The 25,923-nt window shown below is 46.5% G+C and overlaps 1 protein-coding gene across 4 annotated transcripts in view; it reads right to left on the bottom strand.

The window, feature by feature from the left end:
* Positions 1–25,923, bottom strand: part of PTPRS (protein tyrosine phosphatase receptor type S) — a 156,682-nt gene that overhangs the window by 58,121 nt on the left and 72,638 nt on the right. For all 4 annotated transcript variants that reach the window (XM_050715649.1, XM_035567748.2, XM_050715652.1 and 1 more), the window contains exons 3-6: positions 22,519–22,664; positions 21,418–21,559; positions 13,355–13,543; positions 3,559–3,669 (exon numbers count right to left, since the gene is read on the bottom strand). In XM_050715649.1, the coding sequence (XP_050571606.1) occupies positions 3,559–3,669; positions 13,355–13,543; positions 21,418–21,559; positions 22,519–22,664 (588 nt within the window). The remainder of the gene's footprint in view (positions 1–3,558; positions 3,670–13,354; positions 13,544–21,417; positions 21,560–22,518; positions 22,665–25,923) is intronic.

The raw sequence follows: 25,923 nt of genomic DNA, 5'->3' as shown, positions 1-25,923 counted from the left end.
GCAGGCAATAATGGTTAAATGACAGGGAATAAAGAGGGTAAATGGGGAGAGGCAGAGCCATGAAATCCAGCTACCTGGAAATCCAGCCAGCTGGCTGGCTGCCCTTCGGTTCTGACGCCGCAAGGACGAGGCATCACCTCCTGCAAGGGGCTGTGCCGAGGTCTGCTGATGAGACAGGGCACAGCCCGATGGCCAGACTTGTTTCTCTAAAGGAAAGACAACTGCGTGTGCTTCAGTAACACGGGAGGAAGCTTTCTGTACTTCCACATCCTGGTCCGAAAGCAGATTAGCTCCCATACACAGTGTTTTGGGTATCAGCGTTGGGAAAGGGGCAGTTACCAGTTCTGGATGGCTTGGGAAGCTCTTCGAAGCAGGGCTCAGGGTTTTTCTCTGTGTGCAGGATGTGGAACAGCAGCCACACCTCCAAGAAATTGGTAAGTAATGAGGTGACCCAAGGTCTGCTCTGATTCTTGAACTGAAACCCTGGCTTCTTACCATCTTTTCCACTTCCCAGATCCCTCCCTCCCCTCAAAACAAAGGCTTGTCCCAAATAGCAGGGCTTCCATGGACAGGCGTTAGAGCTGTGTGACTCCTTTCCTCCTGGAGGGATTGAGGAGTTCAGTTACCACCGGGTGGGCAGGAACACTGGCTTCTCACAATGCGTTTGGAATAAACTACAGCACAGCATAACCAATCAAAACCGAAACAGGAAATCAAGAGAAAGCAAAAAACCCAACAGAACAAAAAATTCAGAAAGTAAGAGTAAATCCACTTCAAATAAACCAGAATTGTCAAAAAAAGAAGAAAAACAAACCAAAAAAACTATACATATTTATATACAGAAAAAATAAGTTGTAATTAATTTAAAAAGTGGCATGCAAAGAAGATTGTTACATTCTCCTATCATGCATCAGGCCCAATGTCCAAACGGCAAGGTAACCATGACGACAAAAAAGTGCAAGAACTCAGCAACATTACCAAAGGATGCATAGAGAGGCCCACAATGCAACTCAACTCATCTCTGCAAGACCCGGGAACGGGCGGGTCTCGCTCATCTTAAAGATTTCTTGCTTTTTCTCTTTTTTAATTTTTTTATTTTTTATAAATATATATATTTTTTTCTCTTAAGAATGTAAAAATGTGGGTAAAGAAAGTAAAAAAGAAAAAAACCACACCAACCTTCTCGTAGCTCTGAGGGATGTTAAGGGGGTTTGATGCGGAACACAATGACATGAGGAGAAGAGAAAAATAGGGGAAACACAGAGAGAGTAAAAAAAGGCCTTCTCAAGGCTGTCAGCTGCAAATTGATTTTTTTTTTCTCTTAACCAAAATAAAAAGAAAGGAAAAAAAATGAAGATAGTAACGACCCTCCTTCCTGCCTTCCTAGCTTTCCCCCTCCCATCCAGCTAGGTCCCTTTTAAGAACAAGCAAGCTCTGTAAAGAGGTCAGACCGTGAGCAATCCTAAGGCGGAATTAGCACCCGACGGGGATGCCAACTCCAGAAAGGAGTTCTCACTTCTTTACGTGCATCTGCTCTTTAAAGAAGGGGGAGCGGAGGCCGTGCCAGGCAGGGCCCTGGCACCGAGGTGGGCCCCACGTGGAAATCCGCTCCCCCAGCCCGGCTCCCCCCAGCCCCGCGCCCGGCTCTGCTTGCACTAGCTCCACAACGGGACTGAATAAGGAAAAAGAAATAATTAGAAGAAGAAAAGAAAAAAACAAAACCAAAACATTTCCTTGCAATGTTAAAACTTACAACTCCTATCCCAGGTGCTCTATAGAGACAAGCATGTTATGGGAGAAACAAGTCAATTGGAAACACGGGAGTGTTCACGACTCTTTTAAAACAAAAAACGGGAAGAAAAATGTGCATGAACTTCCCCTCCCACCAAAGCAAATCCATTTCAGAACTTTGTTACCTTTCCACGATATTAACACACAAGAAACAAGGAATTAAACAGCATGAAAAACACCCAAACCACAGGCCGAGCTTGCTTACACGGCGTTTTCTGCACTCTCTGGGCCGGCTACTGCTGGCTTTGTTTGGTAGCCCGGCCTCGGGCACGCAGGGCTAGCTCCGACAGAAGGAGGGCTGGCTATCTATCCACCTGGAGCCAGCCCTTAGCCAGGTGGGGAGACAATTCGAAGGCTACAACCTTTATCTCCAGGGTAGTTTCCAAGTGGCCAGAAAGGTAGAGGAGATTTGTAAATAAAAGAATAATGAAAAATCCCTACGTTTTTTCCTGTTTCTTTCTTTTTTCTTTTTCTTTTTCTTTTTTTTTTTTTTTTAAATCTCAAAACATTCCAGCTAAACTGTCTGCGAAGGATTTAGCCCCGAATTAGTATCAGATTCAGATTTACTTTCCCAAAAGAAGAATTTCAGGGTCCAAGCGACAGGGCAAATTTCAAACGCAATTTTCCAGCTGGCCACAAAAGGCTATTTAAAAATTTAGCTTGGAAACATTAAATTATTAAAAGCCTTCTCTCCATGTGCATGTGATTTAGTGAGCGTGAGACACGAGAGAGAGAGAAAGAGAGAGAGAAAGGAGTGCACACAGGAGCATGGCTCTGCATTGACTGCAGAGTTAACGTGAGTGTAGGTGGGAGGCGCTTCCTCTGTCGATGGGATGGAAATGGGAACAGTTTACTGGGATGTAACTTTTCTTTTTTCCTCCCAATGGTATTTTTCTTTTTTTTTTTTTTTTAAAAAGCGAGAAGGACCAGCCCTGCTCTCTGATTACCAAAAGGGTTTTGCTGTGGAAAGATATTAAACCAAAGCTACACACAAAATGTTACAGGTCAGAGAGATTAAAATAAGAGAACAAAGAAAGCAGAAAGGCAATTGCCTGCTGGGTGTGAGAACATCAAGGGGGCATTAGCAGAAGCCAATCCCCCTGTCATCTGTTCCCGGTGCTAAAAGGGCAAAGGAATCTGTCACTGACGGCAGAGATGTCTGCTGGCCATCTCCAGCTTTCTGTGAGTCTCTGCCCACGGCCAGTGTTCATGCCCGAGGAACCAGCGGCAAATTACTGCTGGCAAAGGGAAAACGAGCTGGGACACAAGCAAGAAGTGAGAATGCACCCTCCTGTTGTGATCTGGGAAGATCCAGGGGAGAAACAGTTCTGTGGAGGGGGCTGAGAGGGTCCTCCCCTCCTCTCACACCCACACCAGCAGAACTGGAACCTTCCCACTTCCAGAGAGTGAGGATCCTTTGTGAGAAAGGGGACTACGGCCTCTTGGTGGCCAAAGCTGTTCATTCTTCTCTGGGCCCTGCAGACTGATGGTAGCAGATACTCGGGCACGCTGTTTTGGATCACACTTGACTTCACTGAGGGTGACACAGCCTTGCACTGCTGCCCTGCAGCTCTGGCGTGCAATGGTGAGAAGTCAGGGTGCGCCAGGATCCCCCTGCAAGCTCAGTAGTGCACCATAAGGATCCAACCAAGAACCACCAGTGCTTCCCCTGCGCTCAGGGACGGGCTCGAATCAAACAGCTGGGGACAAAGGAAGGCCACGGGGAGGGAGATATTTGCCACTGTTGTGAGCCGATGTGCTCCCTACCTCTCACGTAAAGATTAGCAGGTGAGGAGTAGCGCACTCCGGCGCTGTTGCTGGCGACGCATTCGTACTTCCCCTGGTCTGTCTCCTCGCTGCTTTCAATCTGCAGGCCACCTGCGAGGAGAGAAGACCGCAGCAAACACAATCATCACCACTTTGTTTTGTTTTAGGAGGGAGCAGTAGTGTCAACGTCTTGCTTTCTCCTTCCCTCGGGTGAATACCTACTGGAATGCTGCCTGGGGGTCTTGGCCTTGGGGATCTGGAACTAAGGAGCCCTGCCAACATCAGCTATTAGCGTTACGGCTGGACACAGAGCCACCAGGAAGAGAAAATCCAGTCCCCGCCTCTATACTAAGTGCCTCTCTCTGTACTGAAATAATCAGCAGAATTACCAACTTTTGTGACTTCTGCAATGCAGATATCCTGCACCAGAACTCCTGAAATCAACTTCAATAATCCATATTACTGTGATCCCCAGAAATCTATCAGAGGGCAGTCAGCTTCCCATTACTCAATCTGAAGCAGCGACCATAAAGGTGAAAGGATTTGTCACCCACTGCCCAGGAACCCTGAAGAATTCTTACCAATGCTGGCTTTGTTTTGTACCTAAATACCTGATTCTGAGGAATCCCACAGGAGATAATAAAGTGAAAATCACGTTACTGCTAGTGAATATTTCCAAGAGAAAAAAACCTGTAAATACTGCACTGGATTTCCTGAATTGCATGTGTGGTTTACACAAACTGGGCCAAAAGGATGAAGTTTTTTCTTAAACCCGTACATTATTGGAGTTCACAAGAATGTATTCAGAGCCATACTAAACACCCCTGTAAGCAGACACGCAGATATGCTGCATGTAACTACATGGAAGAAAATTGTCTCATTTACCTCAAAAGGCTTCGCTCCTGCAAAACTTGAGTTAAAATACATACGACATAAATAATTCAACAGGCTATCAAATGCTTTATGCATTATGAGTATTATGAGTACATGATTATACTACAGATATGGACAGACCTCACATGTGCTAAGACTTTTAACTGCTATCCCTGGAAAAAAAAATCCCTAAATATAAAAACCAAACAATTCCAGTTCAGTGTAATATTATTGATAAAATCTTAACCGAGAAAAGTTCAAATGATATCATTGTTGGTTACAGATACAGCCTCTTCAGGAAGGAAAACCAATGTGTTCGCATGAGGAGGACAAGGAGCTCGTGTTCCTCTGTGTGTGCATGGGTGAAAAAGGATGTTGCGTGGGAAGACGTGAGGCTGTGAAAGTATTTATGACAGGGATGGGGTGTGAAAGTGCAACTCCCACCAGGATCCACTGTGTTTGGTAGCTCCCAAAGGCAGGACAGATAGAATTCAAACAAAAAACAACCCCCCAGAAAAAAACACTAAAGCAAACAAAAATTAATTTCAAAAGAATCTCCGGGTATTTCAGTATAACAAAAGGAGCTGGAAACCAAATGGTGTGAGGCTTCACATTGAGACATCAGCTGAGCATATTTCATACTGAATTAAAGCTCGAGCATGCTCTGTCATCTGAAAGCTCCACTTGGGTGGACAGCTGGACAGGGACTTCTATAAACTTCTTTTATTTGGACAAATCTGTGAGTTGCTTCGACTGGTTCCAGACAAATCTTCCGCATCACTCATGAGCATTGCTCGTCTGAGTGTACGCAAGTGGAGACCAAGCCACACTCCAGAGCAGGAACAGGACACGAAGTGCGGGCAAGCAGCTACACCAGAGGAATGAGGACTCACCCCTTTCGTCTTGACCACTGCAGCTTTGCTGGTGAATGCAATGGTGGAAATTATACTGTAGAGAGTCCAGTGAGTTTTCAGCACTTGCCAGGAGCCAATAGAGATGATGTGTGAAAAAATAAATACCTCACCTACAGCACCTCCTACTGCTTTTACCAACAGAGAATTATGGACTTTGAAATTTGCCAGTGTAGATAAAGCCAAAGCAGGGTTTTCCAAGGTGCACGCACCCAATTCTTGCTGAATTTCAATGACAGCTTGAGGTCTAACATCTTTTTGGCTCCGTTAAAGAGATAGTGCAGAAACTACTTACCACGGGTATCTTTCCCAGAAAAACCTACAAGTAAGAGAGTGGAAAGGGGAAGATGGCTCTGAAGCCAAACACATGACTACACAGAGATAGGGAGTGCTGAAGATCTGCCTGAGCAAAGGACTGGAAAACTTTCACCACAATCAATGGCTCAGGAGCGCTTTGCACCAATCAGAAGAAGGCCCTAAGTATTTACCAAGCTTTGATAGCATTTAATGCCCAAGATAAACTTCAGTCCTTTGCAGTCCCGGAGAGATTAGCTCTTAAAACTGCCATAAATCTGAGGCAGCACAGCCTGAGATGTCATTAGAATAACAGTATCAATATTACCAAGTGCACCCAGCAAACAGAAACAGACATTATAACCATATATAAAATAAAGACAGGTATAAAAAAAGAAATAAATATCCAGAGGTGAAGCAGGACAAGAGAACATAACAACAACAAGAATCTGGATTGAGCACAGGTCAATGAAACAGGAACTGAGTGGAGAGAAGTGTTTGGAGAGTGGGTGAGTGAGCGAGCTGGGGGTGTCTTACCTCGGATCGGTGTACCTTCTGCAAAGAAAACAAAGAAAAGAAGTGAAAAGACTGTAAAACCCCAAACACCTGGATTGCCTGTGGGAAAAGGACCTGAGTCAAGGAAGACAGTTCCCAGTAGGAAACTTCCTGTACTGTCTCATCATGAATTGCAGGGACAGACTGAAGAGGGTTCAGGGTACTTAAGGTGGGGATGCCCTTTAAAAAGCAGTCCAATTCTGCTGGCTCTTTACAGAACCTCCTTGGCGCTTGGCTTGAAAACTCTTCCGACTGGCTCCATTTTGTTGTTAAGAATGGAAAGAACATCTTCAAGCTCTCAGCTAACATTACTGTTTGCTTTATGATGAACCTGCACTTGTCTTCATCACCCTGGGGGAAAAGGGTCGGCATTATGATGATGTTAGCCAAGACAGGGAAAGGACATCCAGGTACCTTGCATCACATTTAGAGTTGCAGGTCTGATCCCAGCTCTGCCAGTGAATTCCCAGTTCCAAACTTAAGCTTTTGGCACACATGTGGGAGGAATTCAATGCATGTCCTTAGCAGGACCTTCAGTTATCCTTTAGCGGCTCTGCACAGCAGAGATTGAAGCCAGGTGTTCTGCATTAAACAAGGTTGTGAAAGGGGTACCTCGTGCTACTGCTCTAGAACCCTCCCTAATGCCAGTGCAGGAGAGGGGTTGGTTTTTTTTGAGAGAGAAGAGTCCTGCTATGCTTGCCTGTTGACTGCATCCCTTGGGTGATTTTTATTCAAACCCCCTCCAGTTGTCTTTAATGCCTGACATGAGTTTTCTGCCCTGGCAGGTCTCACAGATGAGAGGAGGTGACATTGTGGCTGGTGACCCCAGTCAGTGGTAAAATCACTGTCCCCCCGTTTGACCTCTCGAGGCTGAAACCATCTTCCTTTGAAAACACGGCAGGTCCTTTTGCTCACAGCGGCATTCACACTTGTCACACAGCTAATTAAAAAAGGGGGGTTGATTGGTTGTTTTTTTTTTTTTTACCCCAATCCTGAGAACAGGGCAGATTCCGCAATTCCAAATATTGCCTCTTACTAGGGAGAAATGCAAGGGCTTCTCCGTAACGGTAACAGCGCCGTCATTCTGCAACACCTCCCAGCCGAGGCTTGTACAGTGCGTTACATGACAAATGTCAGCCTACACACTCTCCTCTCCCCTAGTGAGGTACAGCAGTATTATTTCCCTCACTTTGCACATGGGAAAACCAAGGCAGAGGTGAAGCAACTTGCCCACGGTCACAGAGGGAAGTCTGTGGCAGAGGCAGGAACAGGAGCCAAAGCCTCCTGTATCCATCTTCTGCCTTCACCACAACCCTTCCCTTCTCCTTCAGCCCTGCTCATCCTTGTGCTGCGGTTCAATCCTCCATTTTCAGGATAGAAGGTAAAAATACATAGGTATTGATCACAGTACGCCTCTATTTTTCAAAGGAGATGAGGGAAGAGAGGCGTTATAGTGTTAGGATATTAGATTCTAGTTATACTCAGCTTCTAGTTAAGAGGTTAGGTTATTTGATAGAAAAAGTTAGCATCTAGTTAGGGTTAGGAACTAGCTAAGGTTAATAAAGCAGGCTGGTTAGCTATCAGGACAAAGGTTGGAAAGACAGCGTTTGAAAGAGAAAGAGGTGGGGGGAGCGTGTACTTGGGCAGATCTCCACACGGGAGACGGCAGGAAGGTTGTAAAAAGCGAGAGAGAGACAAAGCAGCAAAGGGTTATAGATCAACTCAGTGGAAATAAAAACAGCCTCCAATACATCCTTCTGTCTCAAAAGTGGAGCGAAAATCTGCCATCTGTGGCACACATCTTGAACAAGGCTAATGAGGAGAGGGTAGAGGAGGGCAAGACACCCCAACATCACCCACTGCTATAAGGCTTCACGGCCTTGGCTAGGCCTGGCGATTCCTGCAAAGGCTCGCTATAATACAGGAGAAACACACTGGAGCTACAGAAGATACAATGGCAGCTGTTGCCTCCTTGTGTTAATGTGATTGTAGGTTACTTATTCCCTGCTCCTTCTAAGCATCGGCGTTGCCCCTGGAAGTAGGCTGTCAGCAGCTCTTGGAGAGCAGGGTAAGCCAAGCAATGCCTCCTCGACGCTTCCAGTTCTAACCCTGGTGTATGGGACACGGAGGTGAGGAGCAAAACGTCTTTTACAAGATGGCCCACACCTGGGACAGAGGTGACAATTTGAACCCAAATGAGATCTGGTGACTTGCAAGGCGAGAACAGCAGTCTGAATGGCGGCAGGGACACAGATGGTAGATTTTCACTGCTGGAGTTTCACATCTAACCAGCTTCATATTCAATTTAGGGGGAGCAGGCTGGTGCTAGAGGAGGATCAGAAACACATTAATATATTCTGAATAATTCTGAGAGCTCCCGGAGGTTTGATTAGGACTGAGGGAGGCATCTGTGCTCAGGAGCTGGCTTGCCTGCTGTTGTTCTAACAGCTCGTAAGCAAATTCAGGAGGCTGACCACTGCCCAGGGCAGAGTAACAGCACTGGGTGTGCAGGAAAACTAAAAGAGGAAGAGTTCACATGAATGCTGGACCTTCCAAGTAGAAAGCTGGTTTTGCAAACTATTCATATTGCCTTCCACAACCGCCCACAAACAGGGAATCTGCTTGTTTAGGGCAAATGTTGGGGCTGCACGAGCCCAGATGGCCAGCCCAGTGTTAAACAGCAGAGGCAAAAGGCACCAGACCCCATACAGCACTTGCCTCTGGATTAGAAAGGGCCAGGCAGAACGCCCCATGCAGGTGTCCCCCAGTGCCAGAGAGGACGGGATCTGCTGTTCCACCATCCCTTCCTCTGACTCTTCCCACCCAGCAAGCTGCCTACGGATTCTCCAAGCCTCGAAAACAGGGAGAGGAGGAAAGTCACCATTGCCATGGCAATGACAGAAAACACATCCCCACCTTCTGTCAGGCCACGTGTGTGAACATGTGTGTGCTACGCTCCTCTCCTGAGGGCTGGAGAGAGCTTTCTATTCTAAACAAGCAAGCAATCATCAAGGGTCTTCTGCAATTTTAAAATGCCGGATCCTGGCTGACAGCTGCAATTGCTACAGCTTTAATAACAAAAGGGGACTTGGCACAAGGAGGAAATGTGACGTGAGCTCTGCAGACAGGCTCCTGGCTTCTCGAGGGACAGGGATGATGTGGAGGGGGGGCTTTTCCCTTGCTCAACTCTTTCCAATAGCCAATGACCTGTGATTAACAGCTTCAATTTGACGATGCTGCACCCCCACCTCTCCCTTCTGAAAACGCCAATAACCCCGTTAGATGTGAAACTCCAGGACCTCCTGCAGGTGTGAACACAATTATCACAGTTCCAGGGTACAAGCTATTGTGTATTTGGGGAATTCCAGGACAACTGTTGCTAAGTTACAAAAAAATCTATCCAATGTTAGGAGGTTCATATTTAGCTGTTATCTCTTTATACAGATATATTAATTAGGATGATTATTATTCTTTTTGTAGCCTGCAATACCCCTGCAGAAATTCATTAAGAGGGCAGAAGATCCCTACTGAAAGAGTTAGTAGAAGAAATGCATAGCATGCCTCTCAAAAAGCTGTTACAAAGGAATTAGTTTAAAGGTAAGGGTTACAAATCTGGATATTAGCAGGTTTGGGGTTTTTTGTTTAGCTTTTTTTTTTTAATTGAACAAACTTACCAAAGGTCTCTGAGTGTAAAAAATAGTGAAAAAAGACAAAAAAGAAAAAAATTAAGTTTGTTATAGCCAGTTATTTAGAAAGCAGAAGACAACACACAAGACACAAAAGGTTTTAGTGTATCTATGATGTAAGAAGTTGGCTTCAGGCTGTCTCCCATTTCCCCCCTAGGTGGCACGGCTGAGCAAAGGACATTGGCTTCTACTCAAAATATCCTGAGATTGCTTGTGTCGGTGCTAAGCAGAAATATCCATTTGTTGTCCACCACCAAGACCACTTAAACTCTTAGATAACCTGGGTTTCTAAGGTTGAGATGTTCATGTAAGTCTAAGGAAAACGGGAGGCTAGACAGTTTTGTTCTCATTCTTCTTCGATTGACAATTAAACTTTTTGTGCAGCCAAAACCCTCAAATATTAAAAGGCTTCCAGCTGCTTGGAAAGAGTATCTGGAGATAGAGAGAAAAAGGAATGTGGATAGAGAAAAAAGACACTGTGGTTAATGACATCACCTGTTTCTCTGAAGACCCTTAACACAAATGGGTCCACAGGATGATGTAAATATAATGACCATGCTCTCAGAGGTCCATTTATATTGCCAGCGAAACATTTAGTTGTTTTAATATAAACGAGAACTAAATCTGGACATGGACACCCAATTTTGCAGAGCTCTGTGTATGACATTTCACTTGTACATTTAATGAGCTAATTTGCATGTTTGCCACTAACTCATACATCAATATAAGTTCAGTTATTAACACCCTCCCTGGTTCTTAGCAGCCCCTGTAATGAAGCAGCGTGGATGCTGTCCTGATGGCTTCCTCTCCAGGGCAGAACGTGGGTGACTGTCCTGTCCTGCTGCTCCGTCGCCTGCCCCTGAACCGCTCCCTGTCGGGGAGCAAGGCACAGCCAAGCCTTCAGAGACAACACCATTGCTGGTTTCTACACTAAGTCTGCTAGTGCAAAACGTCAAGGTTGTGATTTAGTACCAGGGGCACTCCTCCTCCCTGCACTCCTATTCACACAGGGCTCGTCAACCACCCGTTAGTCGGCTCTAATTGTTAATCCCCAAGAAGCCGGGCTGGAGTCATCCTGGTGACCTGTGTGTGAAAGACACTGAAGCTCATTAGCAGTGTCGTGAAGCATCCAATACCCTAACGTGTGCTAGCACTACACTTCTGGAAGCAAAGTTTGCTTTCTGTAAAGGTAAATGCATTACATTCAGTTCTGACATTAGCAGCGTCATCAGCACTCGAACAGGCATCACCTTGCACATCACACCCACGCTACAAACACACACTTCGGTCTCCTTTCCCTCAGTCTTAAAAAACTGCTTTCCACTGACGAAAATGCTAACGAAGTATGGATGACCTTAATGTTAATGTTTTCCACTTTCATAGGCCTTTGCATCATAGAACACGCAGGTTTTGAAAGGCCATAAAAGTAGATGAGTTAGGAGGAGAAATCAGAAGTCCTGAATTTCAGCCCTCTGCCGTGACCTGGAGTCTGTGCACTCCCTTTCACAGAAGCAACAGGTTTCTGCCCCAAAGGACAACAGGGATGCTTCAGGCTTTCACCAGTTTACTAATTCAGAGAAACTGTAAATAAGATTAATTCTCAGTAGGTATATTCAGATTTATCAGAAAGGTCAAGGGTTCACTCTGAGGCTAACCAATTCACTGGAAAAAAAATGCAGCACTCAGGTGGCTTTAAGGAAAACATCAGATCAAATCCAGTTAAGGAATATAAAGGCATTCTAGCAAGATGATAAATGTATTAAAAATAATCTGCCTGTGCATTACTCACACTTCAGATCATGGCCACAGAGCATGATATAATTCTAGTTTACCTCTCATTATTTATGCCGAGTGATTTTTTTTATTTGCATTTGACTCAGCTGTTACAATAAAACAGGGAGGTCAATCTCATCTGTGTTTGTGGGACTCAACAATCCATTCTAATTCTAACAAAGCAGCTTAAGTATCTGCTTGTAAGTTTGCTTCACTGAATAAAGAAGCAGGTGTATAAAAGCTACACTGAACTGGAAATAAACTGAGCCTTTACCACCGGTGGCCCACAGAACTAAAAATCTTTATATAGATTCTTTGCTAAACAGGTCTAGAGGCAGACCAGGCGGTTAAGTCCTCTGATGTTCAGATCCAGGACTCCAGTACTCAGAACTCCTGGATTTCTTTGGAGCCAGCAGAGATCTGGGCAGAAGTATTTGGCTACCACTTGACTGGCTGACTTGCAAAATGTCTAACTCGAACAGAGCAATACCAGTTGCTTCTCTGAAGCCTCTGTTCTCCCTTTGCCTACAACAGTGACATTCCTTTGCCTCCAAAAAAAACCAACAAAACAATCAAAAAAACCCTTGCAAGTGCTCTCTCTCTCTTGGCCAAAGGAACGTTCTGAGTCGCTGAAGTGATGCTAGGACTTGCTAGGTCCAACCACATAGGCACGTTTTCTTTAGGCTGGGTTAAAGCAGTCAGTCTAAGAAGTACTTGAAAAGGATTATGTCTTGGGTTCATTTTTGTCAAAAAGCAAAACTTCCACAGCTTGTTTCATATTTGCATATTTTCAGAGAGATACTATTTTTTTTTTAAGTTGAGAAATGGAAGTGTTTTATCGGTAGCGTTCAAAAATAAATACACCTGTGCCCTCCTCACATGCACACACATTCACACTGTGAACTAGGATATTTAACAAGTACACAAACAGCTCCTGGAAGATGAATATTAAGAGATGCCACATTGACACACACAAAAAGCAACAAACATAAAACAAACAAAAGAGACAGATGGACAAGCAGATGGGGAAAGACAGAGAACTGACAAGAGCCACGGAGCTGGGGTACATCTGTTCATGGAGATCCACTCCATGGGCACTGCCACTGAGCACCAAGGGGTCACTCGAGAATGCTCACAACTGCTCTCCAGCAATGACTGCAGGGACTCGATGCCAGAGAGATCCTGCAAGAGCTGCTCTTCAACACCAGCTCGACAGGCTCAATTTACACCAACAGGATCATACTTCGACGGTAAGAGGCTGCCTCAGCTGTGGACCCTGCACCAGGTATGTGTGGCCTACAACGCTGTCTGCTGTAGAGGTTCTTTTTCTTCCTTACCCAGGTCTTGGGCCGAGGAGGAAACACTCAGCTCCTATCCAATCCCCAATTCCCCCTGAGCTTGAACAGCATCATTAGGAGGCAAGTGGACTGGTTACAGTGTCCCCTGCACAAGAACCAGCTTCCCTGCTGTGATTTCCTTTATGCCAACTACACAGCAGGGAAGGGCAGGAAGATGGGATGGAGGGAAAAACGCTCCAAACACTCCCTGGGTAAGAACAGTCCTAAAAGTGAAGAAAAGCTAATGCCCCAATCCACACCAGTGGGCCCATGTCTACAGGTCCCCTCTCTGTTCCAGAAACCTCTGAGCATTCTCTTCACAGCTGTATCTAGGTCTTGATCCTCCAGCCTCGCACGGAGACCTTACCTGATCTCAGCTGTTTTATTCTCCCATTGCTTGCGCTGGGGTCGACGGGCAGGAAATCTTTAAACCAAGTGATCTCGGGGTCTGGGTTCCCGCTGGCCGCACAGAGCATTGTAGCTGTTCGCGTTCGCTCCACCACTTTCAGCTGGGGCCCCATGTCGATGTTTGGGAACCCGGGAGGTAACTGGTCCTCTGGTGGGAGAGAGCAAATGAAGAGTGGTTACACACACAGCCGAGACAAGGCGCCTGAAGGAGCTGTTCAGTGGAATGCACTGAGAAAACCACCAGGCGGACGTGCTGCCCAATACTCTGGGCAACGCAACTTAAAAGAAGGCTACTGCAAATGGTCCACGGACGACTCGTGGAAACACATTATGCAGTAAAACTTCCTCATTTGTACATTACGTTTGACTATCCTAATGTCCCACAAGAAAATTTTACGCTTAACTACAATGAATTATTCAAAAAAGCTTTGGGGCATGGCTTCAGCCACCCCAAAGCTTCTCCGGGTCTTGCACCGAGTCCCTCCGTCAGGCAGGTGACGTGAATTTATTGGTTTTACAGCAGAAGCTGTGCACACACATGGCAAAGATCCCCGCACTGCAGAGCACAGCACACGCAGTCACATCAGAAAGGAGCGATTCCTCTTCCCCCGCCAAACCCCACAATACAAAACACGCTGCACCAGAGGAATAATGAAAGTGACTATGTGAAAAGGAATGTCAAAGGCGCAGTGGAAACTAGGAGGGAAAGGAGAGGAAAATATCATCCAGCTGCAGGCACCAGAGGGGACACACACGACAGTCAGCCAGGCGCTGGCAGACAGGGTGTGATTTTCAGATTTATTAGGCAGAGTGCTGCTGCCCTAGAAGAAGAGGAATGTGGCACCAGCACCTAGAAGACAGGCTCAAGAGAGCTTCCTGCTTCCTCTGCCTTGCCTTTGCCTTCACTAATGAGGGCGAGGAGGGCAATCCTAACTGATGTTGACTAATCTGTGATAACTAATATAAAACCCCAGTGCGTCCCCCATAATCTTTGGCGTGACCTCCTACATCACGTGGAAGAGACCTGGCCTACGCTGGCTGCTACAGCTCAGGAACATGACATTTTTTTCCTACAGCAAATCTGTCTTTGAAGGAGGATGTGGGCACCAGGCAGAGAGTTTATGGGGATTCTCTGTCATCACAAATGAGGCGCGTTAAGGAATCACAGCTTGGGGATACTATAGCACCGAATCCATCCCAAAAGCAGCTGAGGTAACAGAAAGGAAATAACATATGAAGCGTCTGAGCTTTAAAAAGGTGGGGTTTTAAAAAATGCAACAGAAGGTACCACCAGCCCCCCACTGAAACCAATGGGAGCTCTCGTGATGGCAGCAGAGATGGGACGGAAACTCCGTCCCGATGCTCAGGTTGGGAATCCTCCCTGCCGACGGCAAACGCGAGAGCTCATTTCCCGCTACTGGCACACTGCACATCAGAAGCGATGGAGCCAAACTACCTATGGCTGAGCCCAGAGACAGTGGAACGAAAGAGAAACCTGGTGGCCTCGCTATGGTGGGTGTCTTTTCGTGTAGCAGCAAAGCAGAATTGCCAGATCCCAGTACTGGTGTACACAAGCTCTGAACACACGTGGCATGGGTCAGCGTTATGCCACTGCTGTGCCTCTCGCTCAGCTTCTGGAAAGCTACAAAGATCATGAAGGCAGAGCCAAAGGTTTGTGCGGTGCTCTGATACCCCAGGCCACGAAATTCTTGTCTAATACCATTATTAGCACTGCACAGCTACTGCGGAGGAGAAAAGGGTTCTAAATGCCTCAATTGTGTGTTTAAAACTGGGCATTGTTTCCTTCTTCTGACCATTGCTGGAGAGCTATAAAGCATCTTTTATGAGTCACTGGAGAGTGAAATGTACTAACCACACCTCTCCTCATATATCAAAGGAATCTGACCACAAACAGCAACACGTACCGTCTTACTACTGCTGAAGTAACACAGATTTCCTAGTATGGCCAAACTTACAGCTGTATAGAGGGGCAGTCATTTCAGTACATCTGTAAACGCCTCTAAACCCGGGTATTGCATTCGAAATAAAGACACAAACGTCTTTAACAAGGGACTGAAGCAAAGCTTTGAGATCTCGGTTCACCAGGCTGTGCTTGGGCATCGCAGGAGTCTCCAGCGCCTGCTCTTGCAGATCCTGCGTGCTGCAAAACCCCAGCCCCCACCAGAGTGAGCCCAGGACAGAAGGGCCCTGGGAATTGCTTTGCCTTTGCACAGCTTTCAGCCAGGCTTTTAACGTCTTCTCTTCCCTTCTCCTATTTAACCAGGCGGTGGTGTGTTGTTAAGGAGCCGGGGAGCTGCTGCCGCATTGGCTGCAGATGACATCATTATTGATTACTGCTTTTATCCTGCTCCCTGGTGATGCTCCTCCACCTGGCTCAGACCCGTGCCCGTTAATTTCACGAGCCAATTAATTCACAGAGAGGACGGCCCTCCTGACTGGCAGGGTGTGTGTGTTCGTGTGTGTGCACGTGTGTGCGTGTATGTGCACGCGTGTTGGGGGGAGGCTTGCTACAACCGTTATTACCGAGTGTTTCTAATTAAACAAAAATGTTAATCTTGCAGCACATTGTGCAGAATTCCTCTGAGTTTAATTAAAACAACTGCGACTAGAGGCGTGATCAGATTTGAGGATCAGATCAGCAGAGGAAGCATCTCTGAACATCGCATATTGCACTGATTCAAGGGCTCAGATTTCCTTCCTGCCAGGAAAGTGAAGCTGGCTTCATCCCCTAACAATTGGATTCCCTGTAATAATGCAATTACAGTCTCAACTCAATCCCCACAAGACATGCACACACATGCCCTGCCACCCTCCCCCTCAATCCCCAAACACTAGCCCAAACCTGTTACCAAATAAATAAATAAGGAACGGTTCGGGTTGTGAATTCTCTTTCGAGAAGCAGCCCAGGCAACTGGCTAGAACAAAAGAAGCAAGATGCGAGCTGAAGATGCTTTGAGGGCACATCTGGCCTGCTGCTGCAGATCATGCTGGCTTACGCAGGCAAATGTTTTCACGTGCTGCACTTACCGTATTGCCAGAGCCTCCAAAACACCTTGTTCGTACCTGCTCTTAGCCTGAGAAGCGTAAGGGCCTCCCTTAAGGAAAAGCAGATAAATTACCTCAAGGCCACTGAACAAAGAGTGAGAAAGAGTAAGGGAGGAGAGATGGAGGGAGGCAGGGAGAGAAGAGGAGAGCACTTCAGCACTCATTTATAATAAATCCTGCTGGAGGACACGTGCTGACACACACATGTTCGTACAGATAAAGCAAAGGTCGCCAGCTACAGCAAAAGGAGACACTGGTACCTGGCACCTCTTTGTCACTCTAGAAGGTGGCACCTCCGTGTTTAGGTAATTAGCTGTGCTGGAAATGAGGATGATGAAGAACGATAAGGCAGGTCTTGCTGCTGCTCTTTTTCCCGCAGGTTATGCAGAGTTGTTTAATAATTTAGAAGAGAATGAGGGTGTGAGCATGTACAGACGCACTACGTACTGAATGCAGAAAGGTACAGTGAGGATGTTGTTGAAGAGGAGAGGAGGAGGATTTTTTTGACTCGACTACTCTCACTTAAGGCTGGAAGAGCCAAAAATGCAGAGATGAAGCAGCTGGAGTGGCACTAATTTGAAGCAGAATCAGGATCAAACTCCAGTACTCCTAAACCTTATTCCTGTTTTTTTCATTAAGTTAATGAGCACCTTACAGCTACCGCCCTCCCCAACAGGTATCCCTGCATCATGCATTTTGTAAAATTACATCAACAAGTTCTTGCCATCAATATGTATGTCCCCGTGTCTTAGATAACTGCTATTACACAGCTAAAGACGATTTTAATACACGGCAGGATATATAATACATGCTTTGTTTGTTGATTCCATGTATTGAGAGTTTTGCTATGAAAATAGCTAAATAGCCTAACAATGTTATTAAATATTTGCTGGTCTATAGAGACTTTGATACGCATGTTGGCTCCCGTAGCAGTGCAGGTAATTTGTTGCCTTCCCTACAACGTGCCCCTGTGTACACTCCTTATAAAGGCATCTGAGTTAAAATTGGTCTGACATTATTCATAAAGTACAGGACTAATCTGCTCGCTACTTGGCCTTATCTTCAGGTCATTACAAGAACAGAAAAACAAGTCAAATTTGAAGCAAGTCTGCCAAGAGCTTTTCAAGTGGCAAGGTAACATTTCAGCGAGGCCAGCTTCTCCTTAAGATGTGCTCCCGTGGGACTCGGTGCTTTCTGCTGAGCATCTCCAACTGATTTTTGTTTATTTTTGCTGATAAAAAGCCAGCAATTACAAAAAGCAACAACCCAGCAGAGTCTTGCTAGAACGTTACACAAGCCCATACCAGATGTCCTCTCTGAGTAGGAAATGTGTGAGGAACATTTCAGGCCAGGACTGTTAGAGAAATGAACACTTCATAAAAAAGCAACAGGGAATCACTCGACAAAGTTCTGAGCGTCCATCCCCAGCAGCCTGCATCATATACTGGTAATAACCACCACAGCCCTTACATGTCTAATAGCCAGTTTTCCTCAATTTTCCAGCGTGCAGCAATCCTCAGGAACAGATAGGATCGGCCACTATGCAGCAAGCTATCAGGGCACAGTAAATTTTTTTCCATTGCGTTTATCTGGACCAAGCACTGGTTTTTATGGGATCAGTGTATAATTCATGTTGCATTTACTAACAGCTCACAAAGGGCAACCCCCGTGGAACTCTACCAGCTTCAATAAAGCAAAGAGCCAAGCCCTGCCTGGCCCCTGCTCCAAATCCAGCCTGCTGCCTCCCAGCAGCAGAGGCAGTGCAGGCAGGGGGTTGCAGCAAGGCTCCCCTGTGCTCACAGCCCAGTCAGCTGCTGCCAGCACAGGACAGTCCTCTGCAGCACGAGGATCTGTCTCAGGCCACTAGAAAGGAGGGAAACTATAATCTCTACAGAGGAAGCAATAATAATAATAATAAAAAGTAAATTACATCCATCTTTCCTGGGAGTGTGGAGCTTAGAGAAACAGTACCAACTGGGAGCTGGGGTGCCTGTGCCAACCAGCTTCCTTTCTGCTAAGTTATTACGAAAAACAACAGCAGCTGGAGTCAACAATAACTGGACAATGCTGCCCCAAACCACTTTCTTTCCTCTTCTTTGGGCTCTGCAGGAGCCAGGTTTGCAGGCGCTGTGTCCAGCCAGCTGGGGGAAGCGCAGCAAGTCTCCACAGCCCTATCAAAACTCAGATCCCTTGAGAACCAGAACAGGATGGACAAAGAAGCCAGCAGAGCTGGTGCTAAGAGACTGCGAGTTGAATGGTGTCCATCACAAGCTCTGCTTCCCAGAAGCTCCCAAAGGTTTTCCTCTCCTGCAGCTTCCTGTTTTTAAGTGAATGCACGTGGATTTCTACCAGGGTCCGATCCAGGAGCAGTCCTGTGGATAACCGGAGAGGGGTTTACTCCCAATCCCTTCAGCAGCTGCATCTAGGAGGCAAGAATGTATTTTTTTCCCTTCTGGTCATCAGACTGTTTGCACTGGAGTTAAGGAAATCCCGTAACTGTTCATACATGCGTACTACATGAAGGTACACACACGTCTTTCTGATTATAACAGCACAGCCACAGGCTGCAGAATTAGACCAACCCCGTTCTGCAGAGTTTGTAACAGCTGGGGCCCAGGTTTCCATACTCCAAAACATGTCAAGGTGGCAGCTTCTGCAAATGACAGCTCACATTCATCTCCAAGCTGTGCAGCAGCCCCCATCTTTATGCTAAGCATTAGCTCTGAAAGTGAGAGAAGACAGAAAAGAGGAGGAGGCATTGCAAGGAAAGATGGAGAAAAGACAAACAGGAGAGTGGGTGAATGCAGGAGCAGGGAGGAAAAAGAGAGGAGGAGATGCCAACGTACTAAATTGTTATTGTGGAGATTAGTGGACTTGTGCTTGGCCCTTTTAACTTTCCCAGCACTTAAAAAAGAGCATAAAGAGGAGAAAATACGTGCTATGTGAAAGCCAAGGAAAGATTAAGGATGGAATAACTCCAGTGGAGGAGGGGAGGGGAGGCTATTCTACAAAAACTGCTTCCTTGATGCTCTCCAACAAACTTGCTGGCCCAGCCTGCGGGTACTTACTGCTCCCCAGGTACCCTGAGCTGGGTGCCCCAGCTGCTCGTGCACGGTCAGCTAACAAAGCTACCCAACACGGTCCTGTTAGGCAAACAGAGAAGCAGCGCTCGTGAAAGCACCGCAGCCCAGGAGCAAAGCACACAGTAATAATGTTCTGGTGGGATCAGCAAAGAGAGTAATTAGGCAGGCAGCGGGGAGATGCAGCTCCTGTTCTGTCATCTGTCTCTCTAGCTGACACGTGTGTGATGCTGGTACCGGAAGGAAGAGCTGCAAAAAGACACGTACAGAGAAGCGCTGTCCCCAGGGACAGCCACTGAGCTCAGCTCGTCGTTTCCCATACGCTGCAGCTCTCTTGTGGTAGAGCGTGCCTGAAAAATGATGTGAGAATCCAGAGGGTTTGTGAGAGCAGGAGCTGGAGGAACACTCTCTCTCTTGCCGCTGCTCACAACTACATTGTAGGGGTAGGAATTTTGCACGTGATCACAGGGGCACCTCTCCCAACCCATCACAGCTCCAGAGAATACACGGGAATAAGTGTGAAGAGCGAGGCTCCCAGCTCGACACGCTCTTGTCACAGAGCGCTGTTCCAGCCTCCTGACAGCTACAGCCCACCACACGCAGCTAACAGAAGGTTAAATGCCACGCCAGGCAGAGGAGCAGCACAACGATTGAAGTGCACCTACACAAATCTGTCAGGCATGACTGGACCACGGGCCCGCATGCTCAAAGGAAGGCAGCATCCTGACAACACTGAGCCTGCCAGGTGGGCAGCAGAAGGGATATTCCTGCTACGAAGGGACACAAAGGGTTTTGCCACGTGCCCTTTATGTCTGGTCTTCAGTTATTGCTGTACGTCGGGGATTTGCACGCAAATTCAGCTCTGCACTATTAGGGATGCGCTCGCTCTCTTTTCAAACAAAAGGACTCCAGATGCTCTCGAGAACGCTGAAAGTGCTGAAGAAAAGGCAACTGGCGTTCAGTCAGAGCCACCACTTGCTCTTAGGAGGACCACACAATGCCTGGAGCACCTCAAACTGGTGTGAGCAATGCTCACTGCCGAAATGACTGTTCTTACCACAAGTGGCCCCATCCAAAAGCCTGCAGCTTTTCTACAGCACCTCCTGCTGATGGCTCCATCCACGGCCAACGCTCCCAAGCTAAGTCCCCGTCAGGAGCTCTCAGGCAGTTACCCACCACCCCCCGCCAGGCTTTTCTGCCAGGATCACTTGCATTGCCCTGTGGTTTGAATGGAGATCACCATCCATCTTTCCTCCTAAAGTGGGTCAGTTTTAGCAAGCAGCCTCGTTTAGTGTTTCACATAGCAATTTTACAGATCTCCAGGGTAATAACAGAAAACATCCAGAGGCATCCACAGCAACAGCGTATTGTTCCCTCCCCCACATCAAGTTCAGAGAGCATATTTCTAACAGATGACATGAAGGAGGCATCCATGTAAACATCCTCTAGAGCGGGGACAAGTGGAAAAAAAAGAACAAAATGGAGAGGGGAGCTGTGTTCTCAGAGAGCGCACAGAGCAAAGGATCTCTGGTGCTGCTTGTAAACCTCGGGAGGAAATTTTTATTGGAGGCGAGGGAAGATCATAGCATCATAGGGTAATTCAGGTTGGAAGGAACCTCAGCTCATCTTCCAGTCAAACCTCCTGAATGGTCTGGTTTTAGCAAGCAGTCTAGCTTTGTTTCTTACGTTGCAATTTTATGACTCTCTGAGACAAAAGAGCAAACAGATCTGACAAGTCCAACAAATCAAAAAGGAAGGACTTTGTCCTTTGGCCGTGTGTTTTGTGACAGTTCCCACTCATCTGAAGGAAGGGAGAAGCTCAAGGGGGCCTTCTCCCCCATGATGCTGACACACGGCAGGCAGGCACGATCTTTACCTCGGAGGACGGTGAGCTTGGCATGGACGGTAACCTCCCCGTGAGGGTTCTGAGCAACACACTCGTAAATGTTCTCATCCCGGGGAGTCCGGAGTGGCTGGATCCTCAAAACAGCACCTGCACTTTCATCAAATTCAATTGTCTGGAGGATAAAGGAAAAGAGAGACATTAAGCATCCTTGGGTTGTAAGTAGGAGGCTTGTTCCTGCTCCTAAAGGAGGCACCAGCCCATGTCCAAACACAGACACTCAAAAACACACTTCAGCTGTCCTGCAATTCCCTGCACATGGCCAGCATAGGCAGTTTCTCTCTCCACTGACCTCAAGTTGGCAGAGAACTGTTCCACATCAAACCCCATCCCTGACCACTGACCCAAAAAATATGATACATACATCTCAAATGCTCTGAAATAATGAGCTGTGGTGAGCGTGTGCATGGGGTGGGTGTTCAGCGTACAGCTGTGATTAAGCACAGGGAAACTGACCAAGTGAAAACAAAATAAAAATGAATCCCCACCTCCTTCCGCCATCTGCATGGGCAACTAACGCCACAAAGCTCTTCTCAGCACACAGCTGCCTGGCAGGACAGAGTCCCACAGCAAATTCCACAGGATGACCTCCTAGTTCTTGTTCCTCCACTCTCATTTCTATCTAAACAATACCAATTGCTTGGGTCTGGCTGCCAGCAACTGTAATGTTTACTCCAGGCTGTCCCAGGGTTAAAATAATGAATCATGGATGGGTACGAAAGGTACATTTACAGAGATGCAGTACCACCAGCTTAGCTGGAGTTTTTTTAGGAAGGGAAGAAGGCAGCTTTATATTGTATCTGAGGACGGGGAAGGAAAAAAAACAACCAACAAAACAACAGAAAAAACTCCAATAACGTAAGTAAGCCAGGCTCTCTCTTGCTCTGGAACAATCCCAGCTGTTGACACGGCTGAAAACTTGCATTTCACTCCTTCTGCTGTTAAAACTCCTCCCATTCCAAACCTCCCTTTATTACTGGGTCTTAGAATGGCCACAAAAGAGCACTAGCTGCTTTGTGTCAGTCTCTCTCTCTTTATACATGCACAGACACTGATTTGAAGGACGTCTCTTACCTCAAACCTCTGAGAGTTCACTTTCTTCCCTTTCTTGTTCCAGGTGACCCGTGGCTTTGGGTCTCCAGTTGCTTGGCATACAAAGGAGGCCACCCCTCCTGACACACCAATTTGGTCCACGGGTTTTTTAATGAACACAGGGGGACCTTTAAGGAAAAAAAAAATATATATATATATATATATAATCATTGTCACAAGGACAGACAAACTCTAATTAACACTGTTTGTAATTAATAGTAGCATTATCACTGCTATTCTCTAATGATCTTGGATGAAATTAAACCTCTTCACCTTTTGGGAACAAGTAGTCTTTGCCTCTATTTTACATCACAGAATGATTAAGGGCCTGATCCTACAGAGAGATTCCAGTGGGATGATTTTGCAAAGCCTCTTATTTCTGAAAAGTGGACTTTTAAACTGTTTTGCACAGGGAAAGCCGACCGTGTAAAGCCCACCTAAGAATCACCACCAAAAGCCGGTAGAACTGAAACAGTATCTAGAAACACTGAATTGCACTCCCCAGATCCCAGCAGATGAACAAGTCACCACAGAATGGGGCAGATTTATAGGAACATAGGCAAGGCAGGGGGAAAGTGTGAGAAAAGGACCGTGAAATAAATGGAAGAGGAAATGTGGTACAAAGAGATCTCAAGGATGATGGTGTGAAAGAGACTGATGCCAGTGGCTCTGGGATGTGAAACGCCCTTGGCTTGTAGCACCTCTGTTTTCATCCCCAAATGTTCTCCCTCTCCCTCACCAGTACATTTACACGGCAACAGGCACACCAGCCTTTGGAACAGGCAAGTTGATAGGATACAGCACAAGAAATGAAAGTTACTATCACTTCAAAATAATCCAGTTGTCAAGACAAGAGCATGGCAGCCAAGCCTGCAGTCTGCTCCTGCAGTTCCCCCTTCCCCTCTTCTCCCCCTACTCGTCACGAGACACCTGAGAAAAGATGAAGAATTCACAGTGCTGAAGGAAGAATCCAAAAACTCCGCAGAGTCTCTTTACACCCAGCTGCTCCAAGGTGCAGGCCTGAACAAACACACACACAGCCTGGGGCTGCGTTTTAGCTAGCCTGGACCCAAGGGAACAGCACTGGAGCTTGCAGCACCCCTCCCTCCCTCCTTCCACACGAACTCCCATTCATTTCTAACAGTCTACAAGAGCATCTCTGCAGGGAGGGGAAGGATGCAGGGACAGGCTTTCTGACCAAGGAAGGTGTCAAGGGCCTTCTGATGGGAAGACAATGGGGCCAGGAGCATCCATGCAGAGCCCGTATTGCCTCTGTCCTTGGAGAACCTTCCTTCCACGCTCTAACCTGTTTCCCTGCACAGTTTCCTCTCGTCTAGTTAGTTTAAAATTTATTGAAATATTTAAATCACAAGGCCACAGCTGTGTTCAAATAAAATCACTCAGATCATAAAGTTGCCGTCTGTTATTCTTGAGAAAAGGAGACCACATGACTGTGAAATCTGTATGTTTATACGTACACACTCAGAGTCTATAAAACAAGATGTAAACAGGCTACCAAAGAGCATAAGAAGAGGGCAAATGGTAGCTAAAGAGAAGTCTCCAGGGTCTTCTAGGGGTCGAAAAACAAAAGGCAGCATTCCCCCCTTCCCTGCCTGGTGTGGCCAGGAGTATATAAATAAAAGCCACGGAGCACGCTCATGTGATGCAATCAAGCCTTTGTTTCCATGCTGGAGGTAAATACAATTTGCTGGAGCTGTTTATGTCCCACCGAATGCTGTGTGTACAAAGCATCAGATATATAAATACCCAAATCTATATTTAGAGGTCAGAATCTTCTTTGCAATGTTACTGCTAAAGGTTATAAAGCAAGTCCCGCTGGAGGCACTGGCACCTGGGAATTTGTCTTCCAAGCAAGAAAGACAAAACCAAAACTTTGCTTTGGGCTAAAATATAAATGCTCGTTCTGCCTGCAACCTGACTTCCTTCCTCTGTTCTCCTATACTCAAAATGTGAAGAGTTTGCAGAGGTCAATTCTGAAGGTACAGCCAAAATCAGCCAGGGCTTTTAAGAGCACTTTATTGATGCGAGTTCATTTCCCAAAACGCAAGCCCCTAACAATCCTTAATGTTGCATATAGATTTAAATGGGTGCAAGCAGTATAATTAGAGCACAAATAAGGACAAATAAGGTTCTATTTTTGTCTTGACGAAAGTGAAGGTGCTCCAAATAGGGAAAGAACTGGAGTCATAGCTCAGCGTTCCTTTTTAGGAACTCTGTTGACTCACTGTGTGCTAACAGGTAAGCCGACCTGCTCTGTGAACACTGCTTTTCTGAGGTCACTGCAATGCCGAGCTGCCTGCGATAAACTAGCTCTTAGAGAACGAGAGACAAAAGGAAAGAAACCAAACAAAAATCCCTAACAAGTAGTCCCTTAGATTTTGCTACTCACTCGGAAAATCAGTGAAAATCAAAGCTAAATTATTGGTTTTGATACTGTCTGAGACTCTGAGCTCCAGGCTTTGATTCTCCCCCTCCCCCTGCCAAAGCACCCATTACGCTCTCCACCTATGCACCCCTTGTCACTCCAGCCCACACCAACTGCAGAACAGCCCTCTCTCCTCTGGAAAAGAGAAAGCCAGCACTATCGCAGGCAAGGTGGCGATGATACAAAGCTGAAACAAATTCCTACGTGCCGCGTAGGATTGCTACAACTCCGCCGTGCCAAGTCCAGCTTGCAGTGAAACATGCAGTTAGAATTCCTGCTCCAGCTCTGCAAATCACTTCGAAAGGCTCCAAAAGCAGCAACAAGGTGCCATGCGAAAGTGAAACACTATCAGCACACTCCGAATGGCTTGTGTTTCACCTCATTTGCCAAGATTGCAGGGCCTCAGTTTTAAATAAATAAATGAAAATCAGAGACAGGCATTTTCCAGACAACATACTCGCAATCCAGGAGCTTTCTTTATCACTTCCCTTAGGGAGAGCTGAGAAAAGTCAGTCTTGGAAAACCCTGAGTGAGTTCCTCCGAGGTCTGGGGGTTGCAAGACATTTAACTTTTCCCCCTTTCCCAGCTTGCAAAGCAGAAGAACTTGGTTTTTGCAGTATCAAAACAGGAGTGGAAAAACCTGGAACTTAAAAGAATTTTCCTACTTATGAGAGGTTTCCTGGGGTCTGGGTGTCAGGAGAGAAGGCTGCAAAGACTAGCTGGCTGCTGTGTACCTGTGATTCTTCTCTACAGCTTAATGGAAAGCCATCAAGTTAAACTGAACCTTTTATTCCTGCCGACTGCCCACGCACTTCCCAAAAGCAACAGTCAGGGCAAGAGACATGCTGGATAGTTGCCATGGATTGTAAGGAAGAGACGTATAGCCACCTTCCATCCCATGCTATGCGACTGCATCCCCAAAGACAACCAGCACCCACACT

The sequence above is a fragment of the Cygnus atratus genome, chromosome 26 (assembly GCF_013377495.2).
Source record: "Cygnus atratus isolate AKBS03 ecotype Queensland, Australia chromosome 26, CAtr_DNAZoo_HiC_assembly, whole genome shotgun sequence".
NCBI lineage: Eukaryota > Metazoa > Chordata > Aves > Anseriformes > Anatidae > Cygnus > Cygnus atratus.
Note: the sequence above shows the minus strand (reverse complement) of the source record. Positions and strands in the feature narration are given on the sequence as shown.